Source organism: Cebus imitator, unplaced genomic scaffold (assembly GCF_001604975.1).
Source record: "Cebus imitator isolate Cc_AM_T3 unplaced genomic scaffold, Cebus_imitator-1.0 Scaffold10, whole genome shotgun sequence".
Lineage (NCBI taxonomy): Eukaryota > Metazoa > Chordata > Mammalia > Primates > Cebidae > Cebus > Cebus imitator.
The window spans coordinates 6749445-6768813 of record NW_016107325.1 but is presented as its reverse complement, the minus strand read 5'-3'; the positions used below and the strand labels follow the sequence as shown (position 1 = coordinate 6768813).

The 19369-nt window shown below is 33.3% G+C and overlaps 1 protein-coding gene across 1 annotated transcript in view; it reads left to right on the top strand.

Moving 5' to 3' along the window:
* The window catches only part of KCNH7 (potassium voltage-gated channel subfamily H member 7), a 470024-nt gene that overhangs the window by 416791 nt on the left and 33864 nt on the right, over window positions 1–19369 (top strand). Inside the window, exons 10-11 of the mRNA XM_037745216.1 lie at window positions 14268–14520; window positions 17559–17764. Coding sequence (XP_037601144.1) covers window positions 14268–14520; window positions 17559–17764 — 459 coding nt within the window. The remainder of the gene's footprint in view (window positions 1–14267; window positions 14521–17558; window positions 17765–19369) is intronic.

Sequence of the window (19369 nt, the reverse complement as noted above, 5' to 3'; positions counted from 1 at the left end):
TGCGTAATCTATTAAAAACATTTAATTACGTGCAGTCCATGTTTCTCACTTAATATCTTGTGAAAATACCTCCAAGCTGGCTGATACAACTAATTCATTCCTTTTAATGGCACATACATTCCACAGTAGTTTATTTTATATACTATAACTATAAAATACATAATATAATATTATGTAACTACATACTACATTTATATTAATGGTGTCTTCTCTTATACTAATGGCTTCATTTCTGGGCATTCATTTGATTTCTAATTTCATGCCATTTCAAACAATACTGCAATAAACCCACTTACATATACTTCCTTTACTAACACTTTATTTTTATGGGTAGATTCTCAAGGGATTTTTGAGTTCAAAATTATATGTCATTTTAATTTTAATAGCTATGGTAACATTACATTCCAAAAATGCTTAACAATTTGTATTTCTATCAACAATGTTGGTTCCTTTCCACCTTCCTCTTACTAGTACTGGGTGTCATGGTTCTTTTTAATTGTTGCCAGTTTAATGAATATGTGAAAGTTTGTTTTTACTCTAATGACAATTTTTGAGCTACTATTGATTTTAAGCACCTTTTTCATTCACTCATACACACACACACACACATACATACACACATTATTTGGCTTTTTTTATTCTATGAATTGTCCATTCATAGCATTTTTTCATATTTTCAATTATCTTTTTTCGTGTTATTTAATAAGAATTCTTTGTAGATATTAATGCTTTTTATATTGTAATTTGATTCTAATGTATTTTCAGTATGTTTGTTTAAGGACTATTTCGGATACAAAAGTTTTGCTGTTTTTTTTAAATATTGTCTAATTGGTTAACTTTTATTATATAGCTCATAGATCCTTTCCTGTTTTAAAAAGACCCTACTAAACCTTTGGATTATATGAGTAATTTCCCAAATTTTTAAATAAGATTTGGTATAGGATTAGAAAGAAAACTTCACAATCTGTTTGAAATCCATTTTTGTAAATGATTTTCTTCACATGAATAGAAAATAATTGTGGTAGAATTTATTAAATAAGCCATTCTTTATTTATTTAATTAAAATACCACCTGTGTCACACATTACATCTTTGGGTATAATTGGGATACATATCTAGACTCTAAAAGCTGCTCTATTTGTCTGCTCAGTGTAGCATAAGAATGGTTTGGCTTATTTGGGCACAATGGCTCATGCTTGTAATCCCAACACTTTGGGAGGCCAAGGAGGGTGGATCAACTCAGGGCTGGCAGGAGTTCAAGACCAGCCTGGCCAACATGGTGAAACCCCATCTCTAGTAAAAATACAAAAATTAGCTGGATGTGGTGGTGGGCACCTATAATCCCAGCTAGTTGGGAGGCTGAGGCAGGAGAATCGCTTGAACCCAGGAGGCGCAGGCTGCAGTGAGTTGAAATTATGCCGTTGCGTTCCAGCCTGGGTAACAAGAGCAAGACTCTGTCTAGAAAAAGAAAAAGAAAAAAAGGAATAATTTGTGTTTAGCAGCTTTATGTCATATTTTAACATCTGTTAAAGTAGGCCGACACTTAATCATCTTATTTTGCTTATTTCCCTTGGCTGTTTGAGAGCATTTATTCTTCCAAAAAAATGACTGTTTTAATTCAGTTACAACTTACTCCATGTTGGACTTTTGAGATAACCTAAAGATCAGATTATTAAATCTGGTTCCCAAGAATGAGAAATCATAACCACTGTCAAGATTTACTAATAATTTCAAGGATTAACAAATTATGAGCATAGGCACGGAGATCTTCCTTGCCATATTAGTATGAGTACTGGCTCAGATTTAACCTAAGAGGACTCTAAATGATATATGTGATTATTCAACACTTAAAAAGGATCTCTTTTGGTCATTAAAGATTTACATTTTATATTCTGGACATTACACAGCTTATATGACATTTTCCGGAAAGTCATGTTGTATTAAGTCTATTGATGAAAGATTGGCCTGCTATAGGTGATTATTTAGAAATATCCTGCTAAAAATACTACATAAATGGGACTATTCCACTAATAAATACCCTTAGTGGGTTTGCCAGGAGCAAGTCACTAATGTTTGTCAGAAGCTGGCCATTTTTCTTCCTTGTTATTTCTTGGGGAAATATAGAAAATGGATTGTAGGTCTACTCTAACCCTTATTTAAATATAACTTTGGCATTTAAATATTAAATTCTCATCCATCCTGTACATCAAAATCATATGAAATATTTTATAATAGTTAAATCAGAATTGCTTATAGTAGTTTGTGTCAGTTTTTTTATTAATCTATTGTAATACATAGGCAAGATTGAGAACCACTGGTTTGTATCTTAAAAAACAAAATCTTTTTCAATAAGATTTTATAATTTTCCTCTTAGAAATTTTATTTTTTTGTTAAATTTCTTTATTGATTTTTATATAGCATAGTGAGTTGAATAAAATATATTACACATTTCCATTTTTACCTACTTATAGATAATAAAGAATAAAACTATTTATCTTCTATCCAGCCACTTTAACAAATTCTGTTAGAATTTTTTTGTTTGTTTTAATTTGTTTTCTCTGGAGCCAAGTTTTGGGTCAATTTGGTTTTCTTTAACAAATTCTAAAGGACTTTTTATCGGTTGGTTTGGTTCAATTTGACTTCATTCTGATAATACTTCTTCTTTAGTTTGGTTTAATTTAGTTAGTTCTGGTTTGTTTGAATGGTGGGAGGTCCTCTTGAGGATTTAATCTTGGATGTTCCAAGTATACAGTCATATCACCAGCAAAAAGAGATAAATTCATTTTCTTTTTTTAATAGCAATCATTTATTGGGGTATTTTATTGGGGTTCACTAGAATCTCCAAAATAATTTTGAAAAGTTGATTTTTATTTTTAAAATGTAATTAAAAAAATAAAATTATTATTTGAAGAAAAATATTAATCATTGCTTTAATTAAAGAAGTGTTAAGACAAATACTACTAAAATATCCTTGTACTCAGGAAATGAATCCTACTGGATCATAGATTTTTAAAAATATATATTTTTAAATTTTTTTCTTTCTTTCACTTTTATTTTAGGTTTGGGGGTACCTATGCAGGTTTGTTACATAGGTAAATTGCCAATGAGGCTTGATGTACAAATGATCCCAAGGTAGTAAGCATAATGTCTGGTGATACCTGTTCTTACCACTATTCCCTTCCATCCTCCCTCCTCAAGCAGTCTCCAATGTCTAGTGTTCCCATCTTTATGTCCATGTGTATTCAATGTCTACCTGCCACTTATAAGTAAGAACATGTAGTATTTGGTTTCTTGTTCCTGCGTTTGTTTAGAATAATGGCTTCCAGCTGCATCCATGTTGCTGAAAAGGACATAATTTCATTCTCTTTATGGTTGCATAGTATTCCATTGCATATATGTACTATATTTTCTTTATCCAATCCACCATTGATGGGCACCTTGATTGGTTTCATGTCTTGCTATGAATAGTTCTGCAATAAGCATACAAGTGCGTGTCTTTTTGATAGAATAATTTAATTTCCTTTGGGCATTTGCCAATAGTGGAATTTCTAGGTTGAATGGAATAGTTCTCTTTTAAGTTCTTTAAGAAATCTCCACATTGCTTTCCAGAGTGACTTAACTAATTTACATTTCCACCAGCAGTGTACGAGGGTTCCCTTTTCTCCACAACCTCATCAATATCTATTGCATTTGGAATTTTTAATAATACCCATTCTGACTGCTGTGAGATGGTATCTCATTGGAGTTTTGATTTGCATTTCTCTGATAATTATTGATGATAAGTATTTTTTCATATGTTTCTTAGCCACTTGTATGCCTTTTTGTGAGAAGCATCTGTTCATGTCCTTTGCCCACTTTTTTATTGAGTTCTTTTTTTTTTTTTTTTTTTTTTTTTTTTTTTTTTTGATTTTTTTTTTTTTTTTTTGCTTGTTGGTTTGCTTAATTTCCTTATAGATTCGGGATATTAAACCTTTATCAGAGGCACAGTGTGCAAATATTTTCTCCCGTTCTGTAGGTTGTCTGTTTACTCTGTTGATAGTTTCTTTTGCCATGCAGAATCCCTTTCATTCAGTTAGGTTCCACTTTTCAATTTCGTTTTTGTTGCAATTTCTTTTGGGAACTTAGTCATTAATTTTTTGCCAAGATTGAAAATACCATATAATGTTATGGCCTGGAATGGCATTTCATAGGCTTTCTTTGAGGGTTTTGTATTGGTTTTAGGTCTTATATTTAAGTCTTTAATCCATCTTGAGTTAATTTTTGTTGATGGAGAGACGTAAGGGTCCAGTTTCAATCTTCTGCATGTGGCTAGCCAGTTATCCCAGCATCATTTATTGAATAAGGAATAATTTCCTCATTGTTTGTTATTGTCAGCTTTGTTGAAGATCAGGTGGCTGTAGGTGTATGGATTTATTTCTGTTTTTTCTATCCTATTCCATTCATCTGTGTTTATTTTTGCACCAGTACCATGCTGTTTTGGTTACTGTAGCCTTATAGTAGACTTTGAAGTTGGGTAGTGTGATGCCTCCAGCTTTGTTCTTTTTGCCTAGAATTCCTTTGGCAATTTAGGCACACTTTTGGTTTCATACATTTTTAGAATAATTTTTCTAGTTCTATGAAAAATGACTTTGGTATTTTGACAGGAATGGCATTGAATCTGTATATCTCTTTGGGCCATATGGTCATTTTAATAATATTTATACTTCCTATCCATGAGCATGAAATTTTTTTTCCATTTTTTATGTTGCCTTTCATTTCTTCCAGCATTATTTTGTAATTCTCACTGTAGATAACTTTCACCTCCTTGGTCTTCTATATTCCTACATAGTTTATTCTTTATGTGGCTATAGCAAATGAGATTGCATTCTTAACTTGGCTGTGAAATTGGGTGTTATTGGTGTATAGAAATGCTATGGATTTTTGTACATTGACTGAAAGTTTACATATCTCGAAAGTTTACTGTGTTTGTTTATCAAATCTAGAAGTCTTCTGGTGGAATGTATAGGGTTTTCTAGATACAGAATCATATCATCTGCAAAGATAGGTAGTTTGACTTCTTATTTGGATGCCTTTTATTTCTCTTTCTTATCTAATTCCTCTGGGTAGGACTTCTGGTTATAGATTTTTTGATGCATTGTTGACACTATTGGTTAGTCAATTGTTTAGTATTTCACATCTATTATATAATGATGTTCATTCGTGGTCATATGCTCTTCAAGTGTTAGAAAGAAATCAGTTGTAAAATCACCTGGTTGTTTTATTAGTGGGTCTTTAATCACCTCTCCCACTCTACTTGGTAATTATTTGTTCTAGTTCTTCCTTAGTCAATATAATAATTTTAATTTTATCAAGACTTTATGTATGTTATCTAGGCTTCCACAGTTGTACAATTGCACATACGCTTCTCTTATAAGATATTTAATATTTCCTGTTTAAAATTTAATATTTTCAGCCCATATATCTGCTTTCTTGTTCCTGAACTTGCATATTTTTTCTCTCTCTCTTTTCCCTTCAGCAGACCTTTAAAAGATTTATATATTTTATTTGAGTTTGTTCAAGGACTTAGCCCTTAGAGGTATTTAAGCTATCTTGCTACTATTCTTTTCATTTTCAGTATTTGCCTCCATTAATTCCCTCTTTCTTACTTTTGTGATAACTTTATTATTGTTAACATTTGTATTAAACTATTTTGATGTTTGAGTATTTTTGCTAAGGAAGGCATTGAGTATACCTAGCTTCTGTAGTTCTGCAACTGTTAATATGAAATGTCCTCATTTTATTGTTTTCTAAATTATGTCCTTTTTTATCAAAAAGTTACAATTGAGTATTTTTCTTAATTTCTAAGTACTCCTTTTTTATGGTTTCTTTTTAATTGTTTTTACTTATTTCTTGGATTATAATCAGAGTTTAGTGACTATAAAATTTCTACTTTTCGGACATGTAAGATCTCACACCTAATCCAAAAATCTGGTTGCATTTTTCTTAATGACCCACCTTTATAAAAGATTTTTGAAGCATTTGCTTTTATTTTCATAGTTGGAATGGGCAAGGGGAGACACTGCTTTCCTTCTTTACACAAAATTTTATTTTTTTGTATTATATAATTGAATTATATAATTCCACTAACAAGCTCAGCTGGCACAAATAGGTTTGGAACACACACAGCTGTTTCATGACTCAAGTGGTAGAAACAGAAATGTACATAGATACATTGGGATTTGGAACATTCAGAGTCCCAGGTAACAGTCAATACATTTAATAGGAGGAGAATTTGTCAGGTAAAGGAAGAGAACTTTTGCTATTTTGAAAGCTTCCAATTTTTTGCAAAAAGTTGGATAATTAATAATGCAGTCATCCACTTTCCCTCAAAAAAAATTGCATTGTTGTCCAGTCTTAAAATTCCAGAGGAACAAATACCCAACAGATAAAAAATGAAAAGGGCATCTCAGCTCAGTTTTTATCCTTTATTATTTTTCTATAAAACCAAAAAATGGGATGAATGGGAAACATTTTATGTCTCACTATACTGGCAGCAACTTTAGAAATCCAATTTGATGGACAGCAATGGCAAGTCAAAATGGTTGAAGGAGCCCTGGAGTCTCTTTTACAAATAAAATTCCTACTACATTGCCTCTGCTTTCAAATTTGAAAACTGGGGTGATTGCCAATGTATATTCCTCACATAATGTTGACAACTCAATAAAAAAAATTCAATGCTAAAATACGATACATGATAAATGTTTCTAAAACCATAAAACTTGATTCAAGTTCAAGATGGTATTTTAAGTACATGTTGGTTTTTAAATTATTCTTATCACCTGGTAGACTGTACCTCCTTTTTCCATACTTTGTAGGCAAGCTAAGGTCATCTACAATCAATCCATTTGGGAAGAACTATTTGCAGGGCCTTCAACAGAATCCAGTATGGTTATACTCTATTCATCCCTTCCCCCACTACCTCTCTCAAATAATTGAGCAGGGGCAAGGAGGAGAGGTCCTTAAAATGCTCCTCAGGTTGCAGATCCCTTCTGTTGCCCTTGGAAACCTTAATGGGTTCCAGCTTTTCCCCTGAGACCTCATTTTAGAAATCCGGAGGCACCCTTTTTTAAGTCAGCCTTCTGCGGAATTAACAGAAGGACTCCAGAGCCTGGGTAACAAGGACATGTGTATGAAAGCAATAAATCGCCTCTGCCCACACATCATCACCCACACTCCTACCCATCCTTGGCCCTGACTTAATTTAGATCAGGATAAAGTGTAACTTTTCTTCCAAAAGCAATGGAACATCTCATAGTTATACTGTTAACTGGAGTTGCAGGAGAAGGAAGGAGAAGTAGCAAGGATAATTCTGTTTCACTTTTCAAGGACTCTTTACCATTACCAAAACTGATTTGGGATTTACAATATTGTCATCTCTGTCCATGTATGACAGGTTTTTATTCTGTCCTTATTTCTTTCCCTAAGGGATATCAATTATATGCTAAATATTGAAAAGTTACATTAAGAAAATTAGTTTGTTCTCTCAACACTTACAAATATTCCCACACTTCTGCATTCCATAATGCTCTGCTTTGACAAAATTCTGGCCTTATGCAAGCACTTTATAAAATAAAATTGTTCCTTATTTTCTCATCAGCTACATGAAAGTAAAATAAGAAATTAGATGATGAAACACTTTGGATTTCAAACTAGGCAATACATATTTGTAAGATTAAAACAACTATAAGAGTTCACCTATCATGATCAGTGGTTAAAATGGAGTATTAGACATGTAATTGCCAAAGAAACAAGAAATATGTGTTTCCTATTTCTTAATGGCTAACCCATAGGAATAAAGTGATCTTAAATGACCTAGAAATTACAGAATTCATTAAGTTGCGACACTACCTTCTACAAACAACAAAAAGCATGGTTTAGTATCTTACAAGTGCTAAAGATTTTTAAGAAGCTGAATGCCCACATTGAAAACAATGCTTTTATCAGAATCAGGAGAGTCTATAAAATATTAAAGCTGTACACTAGGAAAGATTTAAGGTTTTAATATATTACTCATCTGTTTGATAATCATGCTTGAGGTTTAGTGTTTCATAGGGAGTGTTAATTTGTGTTTTAATTAATCCTAATGTGTCAAGATTTAAGTATATTTAATGACTCAGAGAATTTCCCTAGAAAATTTCCTAATGTCAGTTATCACAGCTGCCAAAGTCATCCATATGATTAATGTGCTATTTAGAGGAGTCATTTGCCACATTCAGACTTCCTAAATGTGCCTTATTCAGCCTGCCTTTGGGAATTCTCCCCTCTGCAAATATGCTAAGTGAAATAAATAAAAAAACCATTTATTACAATATAGATAAACCTTCTTGTACTATCTGGATATGGGATATCTATTAGAGAATACATTTTCATTCTTTTCAGAAAGCAAATACAGGAATTTACAATCCTATGGAAGGAGTCTGGAGAGACTCATTTTGTTATTAAAAAAAGAAAAGAACCAACTCAATTATTGACACTCATCCAAACAGAATCGAGAAAATGTAGCCACCGTTAAGAGAGAGTGTTTTGGAGCTCGGGCTTAGAAACAGCAAATATGGAATCTTGTATTTTTGATTTGAAGAAAGAGTAATACTTTATTGTCAATATATTATGAATATTTAAATCCATTTTAGATACCTTTATCTGCAGCCAGGTAAAATTTGATCAAGAAGATTAATATCTGTCTTTTCTCCTTGAAAGGTGACAGAATAGTGACATATAATAGGAAAAACAACTTTATTTATTAGGATATTTCTCTCTTCTGACTCCACTGATTGATGCATAGGACACATTTCTTTCATTAAAATCTGTCGCAGTCCTGAGCTAAATTTCTTTTCCATTTGCACCCCAACATATAAAATAGATATTATAATTATTTTATATATTATGTTTAAATTTATGTTTAAATCTAAAGAATTACTTATTAAAACTTAATAAGACATGCCATTTTGATGAGAACATGCATCAAATCAGAAGTTCAGTCTTATATTAAATTCGGCATACATTCATTTTTGCATTCATTACTCAGTAGAAGAAAATTTGAATTTACATACTATCTAATTACAAATATTAACAATATTATAATTGTATGCCATTAAGCGTGTGTCAGCATATGCACATTTTAGGGAAGTTTTACATAAATTTAAATACTTCTGAATTACTATCTAGTCATGTTTGTTAGATGTTTAGTATGAAATAATACTTTCATTTTTGCTCTCTGTTTTGTGTGATTCCTTTTATGAGTTTTGCTATGATTTAATATGCTATTTTGTTTTGTTGTTGTCGGATTATTTGTGTTAGAATGTCTTTAAATTGCGGGTCCTTAAGTACTAAACTATAGGGTTGATTTAACAATCACAGAAAGCATTTCATACTCACTTAAAAGAACAAATTCTCATTTGTAAGTCATGATGTGATTTTGAAAGTCTCAAAGAGTTGTATTCACATAAATTCAAGTAAAGAGGAGTTAATACATTTATAAAATATTCAAGCAATATTATATTATAATAAAGATAAAGGATTTGTAGCAGCCTTGAAAAAATTTTCTGTAACTTGAAATTTTTAAAATCTGCCCCCATATAAGCCAGCATTTTAAAAATGCCATTAGAACTTTTTATTTGCCTTAAATTAATTCTTACCTTGAGAATTTCTTTGAACAACCATTTAGTATTATAAATGTATAGTACAAATGTCCAAATTTGAAATGAAAGTAGAATGTGGGAAATTCAGGTTATCCCTGTAATATTTTGTTTTAATGTGAGCATTGAGAGAAAGGCGTGAAGTCCAGATATATTTTCAGACATGTTTAATTCATTGTTATGCTCCCATGCTTAGCATAGTGCCTGTCATATAGCAGTATATTCAGCCATTCTTGCATTGCTATAAAGAAACACCTGAGACTGGGTAACTTATAAAGAAACGTTTAATTGGTTTATGGTTCTGCAGGCTATACAAGTATAGTGCTAGCATCTGGTCAGCTCCCACAGAGGCCTCAGGAAATTACAGTCATGGCAGAAGATGAAAAGGGAGCAGGTATGTCATATGGCAGGAGCAGGAGCAAGAAAGAGAGTGGAGGGACGGGCTACACACTTTTAAACAACTAGATCTCATGAGAGTTCACTCACTGTCGTGAAGATAGTACCAACCATGAGGAATCCACCCCCATGCCCAAACACCACCCAGCAGGCTTCATCTCTGACGCTACGAATAATATTTCAACGTGAGATGAGTGGAACAAATATCCAAACCATATCAAACAGATACTTAATAAATATTTGCTGAAAGAATAACTTCTATTTCAAGCTGCAGGCCATGAAACTGATTCTGGGTGGTGTTTCTTGGTCTTTAAAATTAGATTGCCTCAGTAAAACCATGGCTGCAGATGCACAGTGGAAGGTGACATGTACCTTCAAAGCTTTAAGGCTGGATAGTCAAGAAAGCTGTGAACAATATAGTGGAAATAGATATAACAGTCACCAAATCAGCATGCATCCTGGTTTGTACTTGTGCCTTTGACATAGGAATTATTTGTAACCAGATCTGCTAGGCCTGGTAAAATGCCAGTATCTGAATCATAAACAAGGAGCTTCTATGTCAGAGTTTAGCAAGGGAACCAACCCTGAAAACAAACAAGTACAGTGAATAGGAAGCCAAAGGGACAATACAGCTGTGGCCAATGAAAAGGGGTGCCCTGGATAAATATCTTCTTAAGCCTGCCGCTTATTTCAGACTTTTTTCAGTGTACTTCTACCTCTGTTCAACTACAGCTTCCACTCTTAACTGATCCTCTTAAAGTCCCTTTACTTAGAACCCAAATCCTAGAGCTGCTAACTTATTTAGGCCATTAAAACTATAGAACTAATAAGACATTCAGCAACTGACTCTTAATTTTATTGAGTTTTACTTCAGTGATCTACGTGACTGACTTAAGAAAGTTAAGAAAATCTGTTAAGGGCTAATACCATATAAGAAGTCCTTAACCTAGACAAGTTCACACCAACATCTGTGTGTTTTCTCCATTAACAACAGGAGCTATATGGCTCCACCAACTTGATGTTATCCTTTCCAATGGGTTTCACTTCCAACAGAATGAATGTTGGAGGTTGAGGACATTTAATAAGAAAAAACTTTCTGAAGCATGCTTAAAGCTCTGTGGGTGATTCTAAACCTATTAGAATTCCAAGAACGTATCTGTAAATTGATTTTAGTAACTGCCTAATTTCAAAAGGGATTTAGGGCAACTCACAGTGACAACCTAAGTGCAAGTATTGCAAGACATATAACAAGCCAGAAACGAAACAAGAGTTATAGTCAGAAGCAAGAAAAAATTATTCTTAAACTGGTGATGCAATGATGAGCAAAACATTTAAACTCTGCTGAGGCAATAGAACACAAAACTTAGTGGAGAATATCCTATTAGGCAGACCAAAGAGAAAACACAATAGATTTTTGCCTGTCTATTCCTAACTAAAAAGAACATACTAATTTTTCAGGAACAATAAATTCATGACCAAAAAACAGAGGAAGCCTGAAGTAAATTGTTTATTAAAAATCTTTTTGTGCATGGAAGTGTTTATACACATTCTTCTTTAAATTGTGGCCACAGCTCTGTGAAATACATGTTATTAATTTAATTTCACCAACAAAAGAAACTGATTTTCAGAGAAGTTAAGTAATTTAACCGAAGTCAGTAAATGATGAAGCTAGAACTTCTGTTCAAGCCTATCTGATCCCATAGCTCATATAACACATTCAGGGAAATGGAGAATCTCATCTCTATCTCTTTTCTCTCTTCCAACTCAAAGCATGCTTGCATAAACATGCATGAGCGTGTGCACACACACACAGACACACACACACACACACACACACACACACACACAATTTTTCTTCTATTCCAAGATTTACTCAAGGATATTTCATGGAAAATGCCAGAAGTAGCAGCTACAGGCTCAGTAGCTCAGTATTCTTATGCTAACTACTATACTCATAGCAATATCTTCCTCATATGAAATATAAAATGCCTCATGTACCTTATTACAGGTGAATCTTAAGGTTCATGTACCTTATTACAGGTGAATCTTAAGAGACAGATGGATAAACCTAATTTGTTAACTTGCTGTAGTGCTTTATACATCTTTATCTGCATGAGATTACTTAAAATTATTCAGAGACAGCAGTGGGCATCAGGGAGGAGAAGTAATTCATATGCAGAGGCCAGTATAAACTACGTTCTTTTTATACTACACCCCAAAACTGGAGTTAACTAAATTTGGCCACAACATTCTAACATGCTGGCCCCCAAGCAAAGTGGCCAGTATTTTAGTTCAAGTGTATTGAATTCCAGTGGGGCATCACTTGCCAAAGAGTCCAAAGAAGTGGTTTAGATGGCAGAAGCGATCAGAGACCCAGACAATTGGTTCCATGTGAAAAGCTGAGTTGATATAAGATTCCAACAAAGAGGAGGAAGGGCCTCCAGCAACCAAATGCAGAAACAGGAAATTACCAGGCAAGTTATCGTGTGGGAGAGGTCTTCTACCAAGCAAGGAACCTGGAAGGAGTCCAGTCACATAGACCAAGCCGAACAGTTACAGTTAAGGGGAGAGATTACAGATGAGTGCCCAGAAACTCTTATCACGGGGAGGCATATTTCTTTTGGGCCTGAGCCAAGAAATACAGACTCTTCAGGATGAAAACCTGATTTCCTATAGCATCCCCAAGCTGGATGAGCTGTATCTAACAATTGGCACACTATTTATGAGTAGTTTATTGAAATTTGGCTAAATTCAGTGTTGCAAAGATTCTCATTCTATGGTAGAGAAACACAGATTGGTGAAGTGACTTGTACAAGAGTCAACCTGTGGCAAATCCATGACTAGAATTCAGGTTTATTAATTTTCTTCTAAAATGCTCCCTGTCCATTTCTGTGAGTGATTCCATACAGTGAAGAAAACAAGAGCACAATATCATGACTATTGTGCTTCAGGTATCTTATTGAACCTCTTTATAATATACTAGTCTGACTACTTGCATCAAAGTGATCCTATACATAGTAGGATCCTTGTGCTTGCTTGAATATTTAAAAATAGTAATAATTATATGTTTTTTCTCATATGATTTAATTTTTAAGTTCCTCTGTGAGCCAAATACATTGGAATTGCCTTACAAACAATTCATGATTACTTTTAGCTCCATTTTAGCTATATGTTGCATACCAAGGTTGATCCAAACAGATAGGAAATCTCCAAATTGCATAATTGCACTATAAATTATAGTGGGACACTATACAATGTCCCATTCCTCTACATCAAAGCATATTTAAATAATTCTGCTTGTACTGTTAGGAGAACATCAACATAAAAATTAAAATCTGCATACAACACCCAAAATAGCAGGACACAGAGAAGCAAAAGTTGAATGTCTTTGAACCATTGTATACTGACAATTGTGTGAAAATGACAAATAATTTTATTCAATTCAGATTGAGTAGCAGTTGTCACAAGCTATTGTTTAATCTGTTCAACAAGTTTCAAATTAGCCCCTGAATAGGCTGTCAAAACAGTAGCACTTTAGAAGCTTACGTATGCTCTGCAAATTCTGGTGCAATTTCCACTTCAGAATATTGGACTACACTTTAAAGTGTTTTTGCTGTTCTCCTTGCCTTTCTCTATTTTCAGTGCTTATCAAAATATTTAGTATTTAAATATTCCAAATACTGTAAACTAATAGCACACTCTGGTATATGACATTTACAAACACCATGGCTATTTCAGGATCAACATTTTTACTAATTATAACTAAGACATATACCAGAAATGGCAACCTAAATTGACTTGAGATTTTTTAAAAGGTTTATTGTCTTTCTAGTTGTACCACCTTTCATTAGTTATGTCTTATTAATTGTCACATTGCATTATATCTGTGCACAGTATGCCACATAACATAATGTAGGGAAAGAGAAACAGTGTGAAAAGTTGTAGGCATTACATTTTAATGAGACAGCATTTGTATTGAGTCTGAATGCCTGCAGTTAATTCAGAGAACAAGTATTTGAGTTAAAAATTTGACATGTTTAGCAAACCAACTATTCATTAAGGTAGGCGAGGCAGAAGAGTTGTAGGAACTCCTGCGTGACAATGACACCTGCAGTTTTATTAGCAAGAAAAAGACTGTATTTCAAGCGGAGATACCCAGAATGCTGGTAGTATGAAACTCTTTCTTTTCTTTCTTCAGGTCCTAAAGGGTTTCCCAGAATGCTTACAAGCTGACATTTGTCTACATCTCAACCAGACATTGCTGCAAAACTGCAAAGCATTTCGGGGGGCAAGTAAAGGTTGCCTCAGAGCTTTGGCAATGAAGTTCAAGACCACCCATGCACCTCCAGGAGACACCCTCGTTCACTGTGGTGATGTCCTCACTGCACTTTATTTCTTATCCAGAGGCTCTATTGAAATTCTCAAAGATGACATTGTGGTGGCTATTCTGGGTGAGTGTTTTAGAAGTGCATGGTGACATATTCAGTTATTAGCTTGTAAAGCACAGTTTAAAATGATTAGAAAAAAAAAGACTGATGTATGTATTTATAAGAACAGTTTAAGAGTAGTGGGTAATTTGTAAGCTGTATTTAAAATTCAGTTCAAACCAAATTAACCTTGCAGAAAATATGTTTTCTTAACTGTCTCACTTTTTCTCCAACGTGTAAATGCTTTGATGATTCTCTTTAAGTTCTTGGCAGCCACCTAGACATTTGAAGCCAAATTTAGGAAAATAGTAATCATATTCCTTTTTTTATGTTAGAAGATCTTAGCTTCATGCTTGATCCCTCAACACCTTAAAATAAAATATATGTGTTGCAGGAAATACTTGCCAGCGTGTGCCAAAGCCCTGCCATGAAATGGGTTTATGTTTTGATGAATTTAATTTAACCATTGTGCACTTTTGCATTTTTACCTACTGTGTTTGATTAAATGGAATCATACAGCCCTTAACTAGGAAATTAATATAGACCTATGAACATAACAACCAGGGATAGAGGTGATAAAGAGATTAAATTAGTAATAACTTCAACTGATTTGGGTGAAAAGAAAGCACATGTTTAATCTGCCTCTTTAAAAATAAATTTAGGCCATGTGAACTTGTAGTTCTTCTTTAGAATATTAGGACAGTGGGGAAGAAGAAGGAAACAGAGAAAAATACAGTCAGTTATTTTCTTCTCCTACCACATAGCTGGTAGGTTTAAGCCTCACTCTCCCTATGATAACGCCTATCCTTAATTTCTATAAAAATTTGCATTTTTCCCCTGTGGATTATCTAGTTCCACTTAAATAGTGAGCATGTAATTCAATGATGTTCTGTCACTCAGTTTTTGATGTTCACATTTGATGGTTATCTCCAATAGGACAGGATGTTGTCTATTTTCCCTGCTGCTATACAGAACCAGAGTATGACATAGAATAGAACTCGAATACATGAATAAAGATATTCAAGTGATTTTCTTATATATTTTGATAATTTTATTATATTAGTTTTTTTTATATCCCAAATTGACTAAGGTGTACAATTTGGTTTTCTATCCAATAAGCTGACAAAGAATAAACACATATTCTAGATCATTTCAAGGTCACACAATCAAGTTAGGTTTTCACTAAATTTGGCCAGGACAGTTTGCCCTGCTATATTGCCAGGGAAGGAGGATGCTTCATTGCATTTCTGAACTTCAAATCAGCCAGTCCTAGCTTCTACAAGAAAGTAACAAGCTTTCTTGGTCATCAAGTAGTAATTTTAGAGTGTTGCTAAGCCATATACATGGACTGGCTTGCTCTTGGATCATATACAGTCATGTTGGTTATTGAAATACAAAGCCCATGCTTAATATAGTTCAGAGTTTTCTTAAAAACAGTAATATATATACTAAGCTACCAAAATATAAAAAATATCAGGAGATTACCCTTTTCTGTCCCTATTTCCATGTAAGTCGGCCCCTAAAATCCTTACAAATTATGATTGTTTATCCTGTTTTTGGAAGGCTGATACATATTTATCTAAACTGTGGTTAATGTATCCTTTCTAATGTCAGTACTTCTTACAAAGTTAGGATATGGTGTTCAATTTCTCACTATTGAATTCCCTTGTAAAACAAGAATATTACAGCATTTTTTGATTAATTAGAACCTTATTATTTACAAGTCTTTGATAGCTTCTACAGTGAAGTATACATGAAATTGTCTACCAAAAACTAAAATAATATACCCAAGGAGTTTTTTCTAAAAATAAAAAGAAGCTTCAGGATAGATACAAGAGAGTACTGTTTTACATTGCCATTGATTATCTTTAAAAGTTACATAATCAAGTAATATATCAGTATTTATTAAGTATAGATACCACAAGTACAATTTTAAGTACTTTGATGGTCAGAAACAGAAAAATCCAAGTGGCCATGCCATTCAGGGAAATCACTGGAAGGAGATTAAATATACACTATCAAGTGTGTAAGAACTTTTGCTCTGGAGTCAGGATGCATAGGATTTACTTCTGGCTGCTCTCTCCCTCCCTCCATTTCATTCAACTAAGAAGGTGACATTAGACTAATTATCTCTTTAATGCTTTCTGTATTCATAAAATTGGGATAATTGTGAGTAATTCCTTCATGAAATTATTTTAGGAATAAATTGAGGCAACACACCTAAGCATTTGACACAGTGCCTGGCATCTATTAGTTCTCAATAAATATTTGTTATTGTTGCTGTTGTTCTTATCTTTGTCATTGAATAAGACCTTGAAAAGCAGGTTGTATGTGACTAGGCAGAGGTGATGGGGAAGGCCTGTTAGAAGTTAGATACTGAAAAAATCCTAGATTTTACAGAAGAGCAAGAAGGACAGACTTCCCAAACAAAGGCCATATAACAAACAAAAAGCAGGACTACGTATGTTGAGAAAATATAACCGGATTTATTAAGCAATTGGATATACTTACTAAGGGCAAGTTCAAAAGTGGTATTAGGAAGCAAGGTGTGTTCCAGTTGTTCCACCAATCCACTAAGTGTTAAAACAACTCCACCGTAACCCCTTGCTCAGCATCACCTGCAGAGACCATCCCAAGACAGAAAGATTATGAATCTGATTCACTGTGGCCTTTCTCATATTCCTGGATTGACAAAATCAGAGCACACCCACCTGAAAGTATCATTAAAATACTCTATGGCAAGACCTTATGCGAGCAAAGTGGGGCATACTGGACTGAAGGTATGTTTGCTACATTCTAGATGCTTAGCCAAATAATCAAGATAAAGAAATAAAAATACCAGTCACCCTTAGAGACAAATTTCCAGTCAGCAAACAAGGGCTGGGCATTTAGTTGAGGTGCTGAAACTTTGCTGCCCAAGTGTCTGTGGGCTGTTGGCTCTTACATTTGAAATCTCTGGATCAGGGATTGATTAATTGTTTAATGACCCCCTTTTACTTTTAGAAGGAAATCATTGAATTTGGATTCCCTTTCTCCGCCTCTTTTTCTTTTCTTTTTCTTAGGAAAAAATGATATATTTGGAGAAATGGTTCATCTTTATGCCAAACCTGGAAAGTCTAATGCAGATGTAAGAGCCCTCACATACTGTGACTTGCATAAGATTCAGCGAGAAGACTTGCTAGAGGTTTTGGATATGTATCCTGAGTTTTCCGATCACTTTCTAACAAACCTAGAGTTGACTTTCAACCTAAGGCATGAGAGTGCAAAGGTATATGTTAACTGTTTGCTTATTTTTATATTTCTGACATTTTATTTCATTCTTGAATTGCACAAATTCTTTTGAAAACTCAAGCAAAATATTGCAGCAAAAGTTTGCCAATTTTGAATATTTGGAAGGAAAGGCCAGGTGAATATTCAAATTTATGAATTAAAGCAAAGAAATATAGCCTAATTACTTTCAAATATGTTGAATAATTTCAAGTAGATCAATTAGGTTTGATCTTGTAGAAACCCTTAGGTGGCATACTTGAGTTAAAATAGCCTTTGTTTATAGTGTGCCAATTATTTGCTAGAAATGAATGATTTTAAGCTGTTGAAAATTGCTTGAGTTTATCTTATATGAGGTTAAAATGTTTTCTCAGCTATTATTTATACTATACATGGGTTATCAATGTCTTCACAATAATAATGAAAAAAATCTCATTCAAATTTAGTTTTCTATTTAATATAATTTCCAAATCAGAGAAGTACAAATTAGTCAGGTTTTACAGTATTGTCAGTTTTAATGCTGCAGAATGAAGAATATATGGTCTAACAGAAATAACAGTTTAAATAATTGTAAATGTTAGTTAACCTAGAATAAACTTCAAGTGTAGCCCTTATGTTTCTCACAATTTTCTACTGTGAAAATGTGCCCTTATGAGCTATTACTATTCTATGACTATAAAACTTATGCTGTAACCCAAATTCTATTACTAGGTTATTCCTCTTCCATCCTTTTTCCCCCAAAATTTCACAACTCCACTCCAATTCTAAATGTTTTTTAAATCAGAAATCAAATACTGAGTGTTTGATACTTGCCAGTGTATTTAAATCATAACTAATATATTCTCTGGGAAAAAAATCCTAAAGTCAATAGTTAGGTAAAAGGGGGTAGATTTAATACTTTCTATATTTGTAGTCATTTCCAAGTACGATGAGAGGCTTAAAAGAGAAAGAGAAATTTTAAGGATCCCTAGATACAATTTAATATCCTGATGTGCCAGTTCAGATAATTATTTCTTTTTAAAACACTGAAAAGGTTTTTTTAATTGAGGTGGAAAAAGTCTAGTTATTAACTGCATACGTTTTTTATAATGGTTTTAATTCAGTAATTTGTCACAATCCCAGTTTTATGTCACCAACCTCATTCTGACTTTGCCTTGAAAAATATCTACCTCTCTTAACTTCTTTATATAAAGGTTTAGTCCGCACTCAAATAAACAGCAGCTTCCATTTTTATTTAAAAGGTAGACAATATTAGACAGAATGAACCAGAGAGGCAAGAAGGAGGAGTGGGAGCAAAATCATAAAGGGTTCAAAGTGTAATGTTTATGGAATTCGACCTTATATTTATGGTTGTGAAATTTAACCTTGTGATAATGACTATGTCATTTAAACATCATAGCTAATTTTAACTAGTTTATACATTTTTCTTTAGAGTATGATAAGTTAAGCAAAGTTCTTTAAATTACTGCAATTGACTTTTGAACAAGATGGGAATTCTGGGCACCAACCCTTGTATAGTTGAAAATGCACATATAACTTTTGACTCCACAAAAACTTAAATTATTAATAGCGTACTATGGATTAGAAGCCTTATCGATAATCTAAT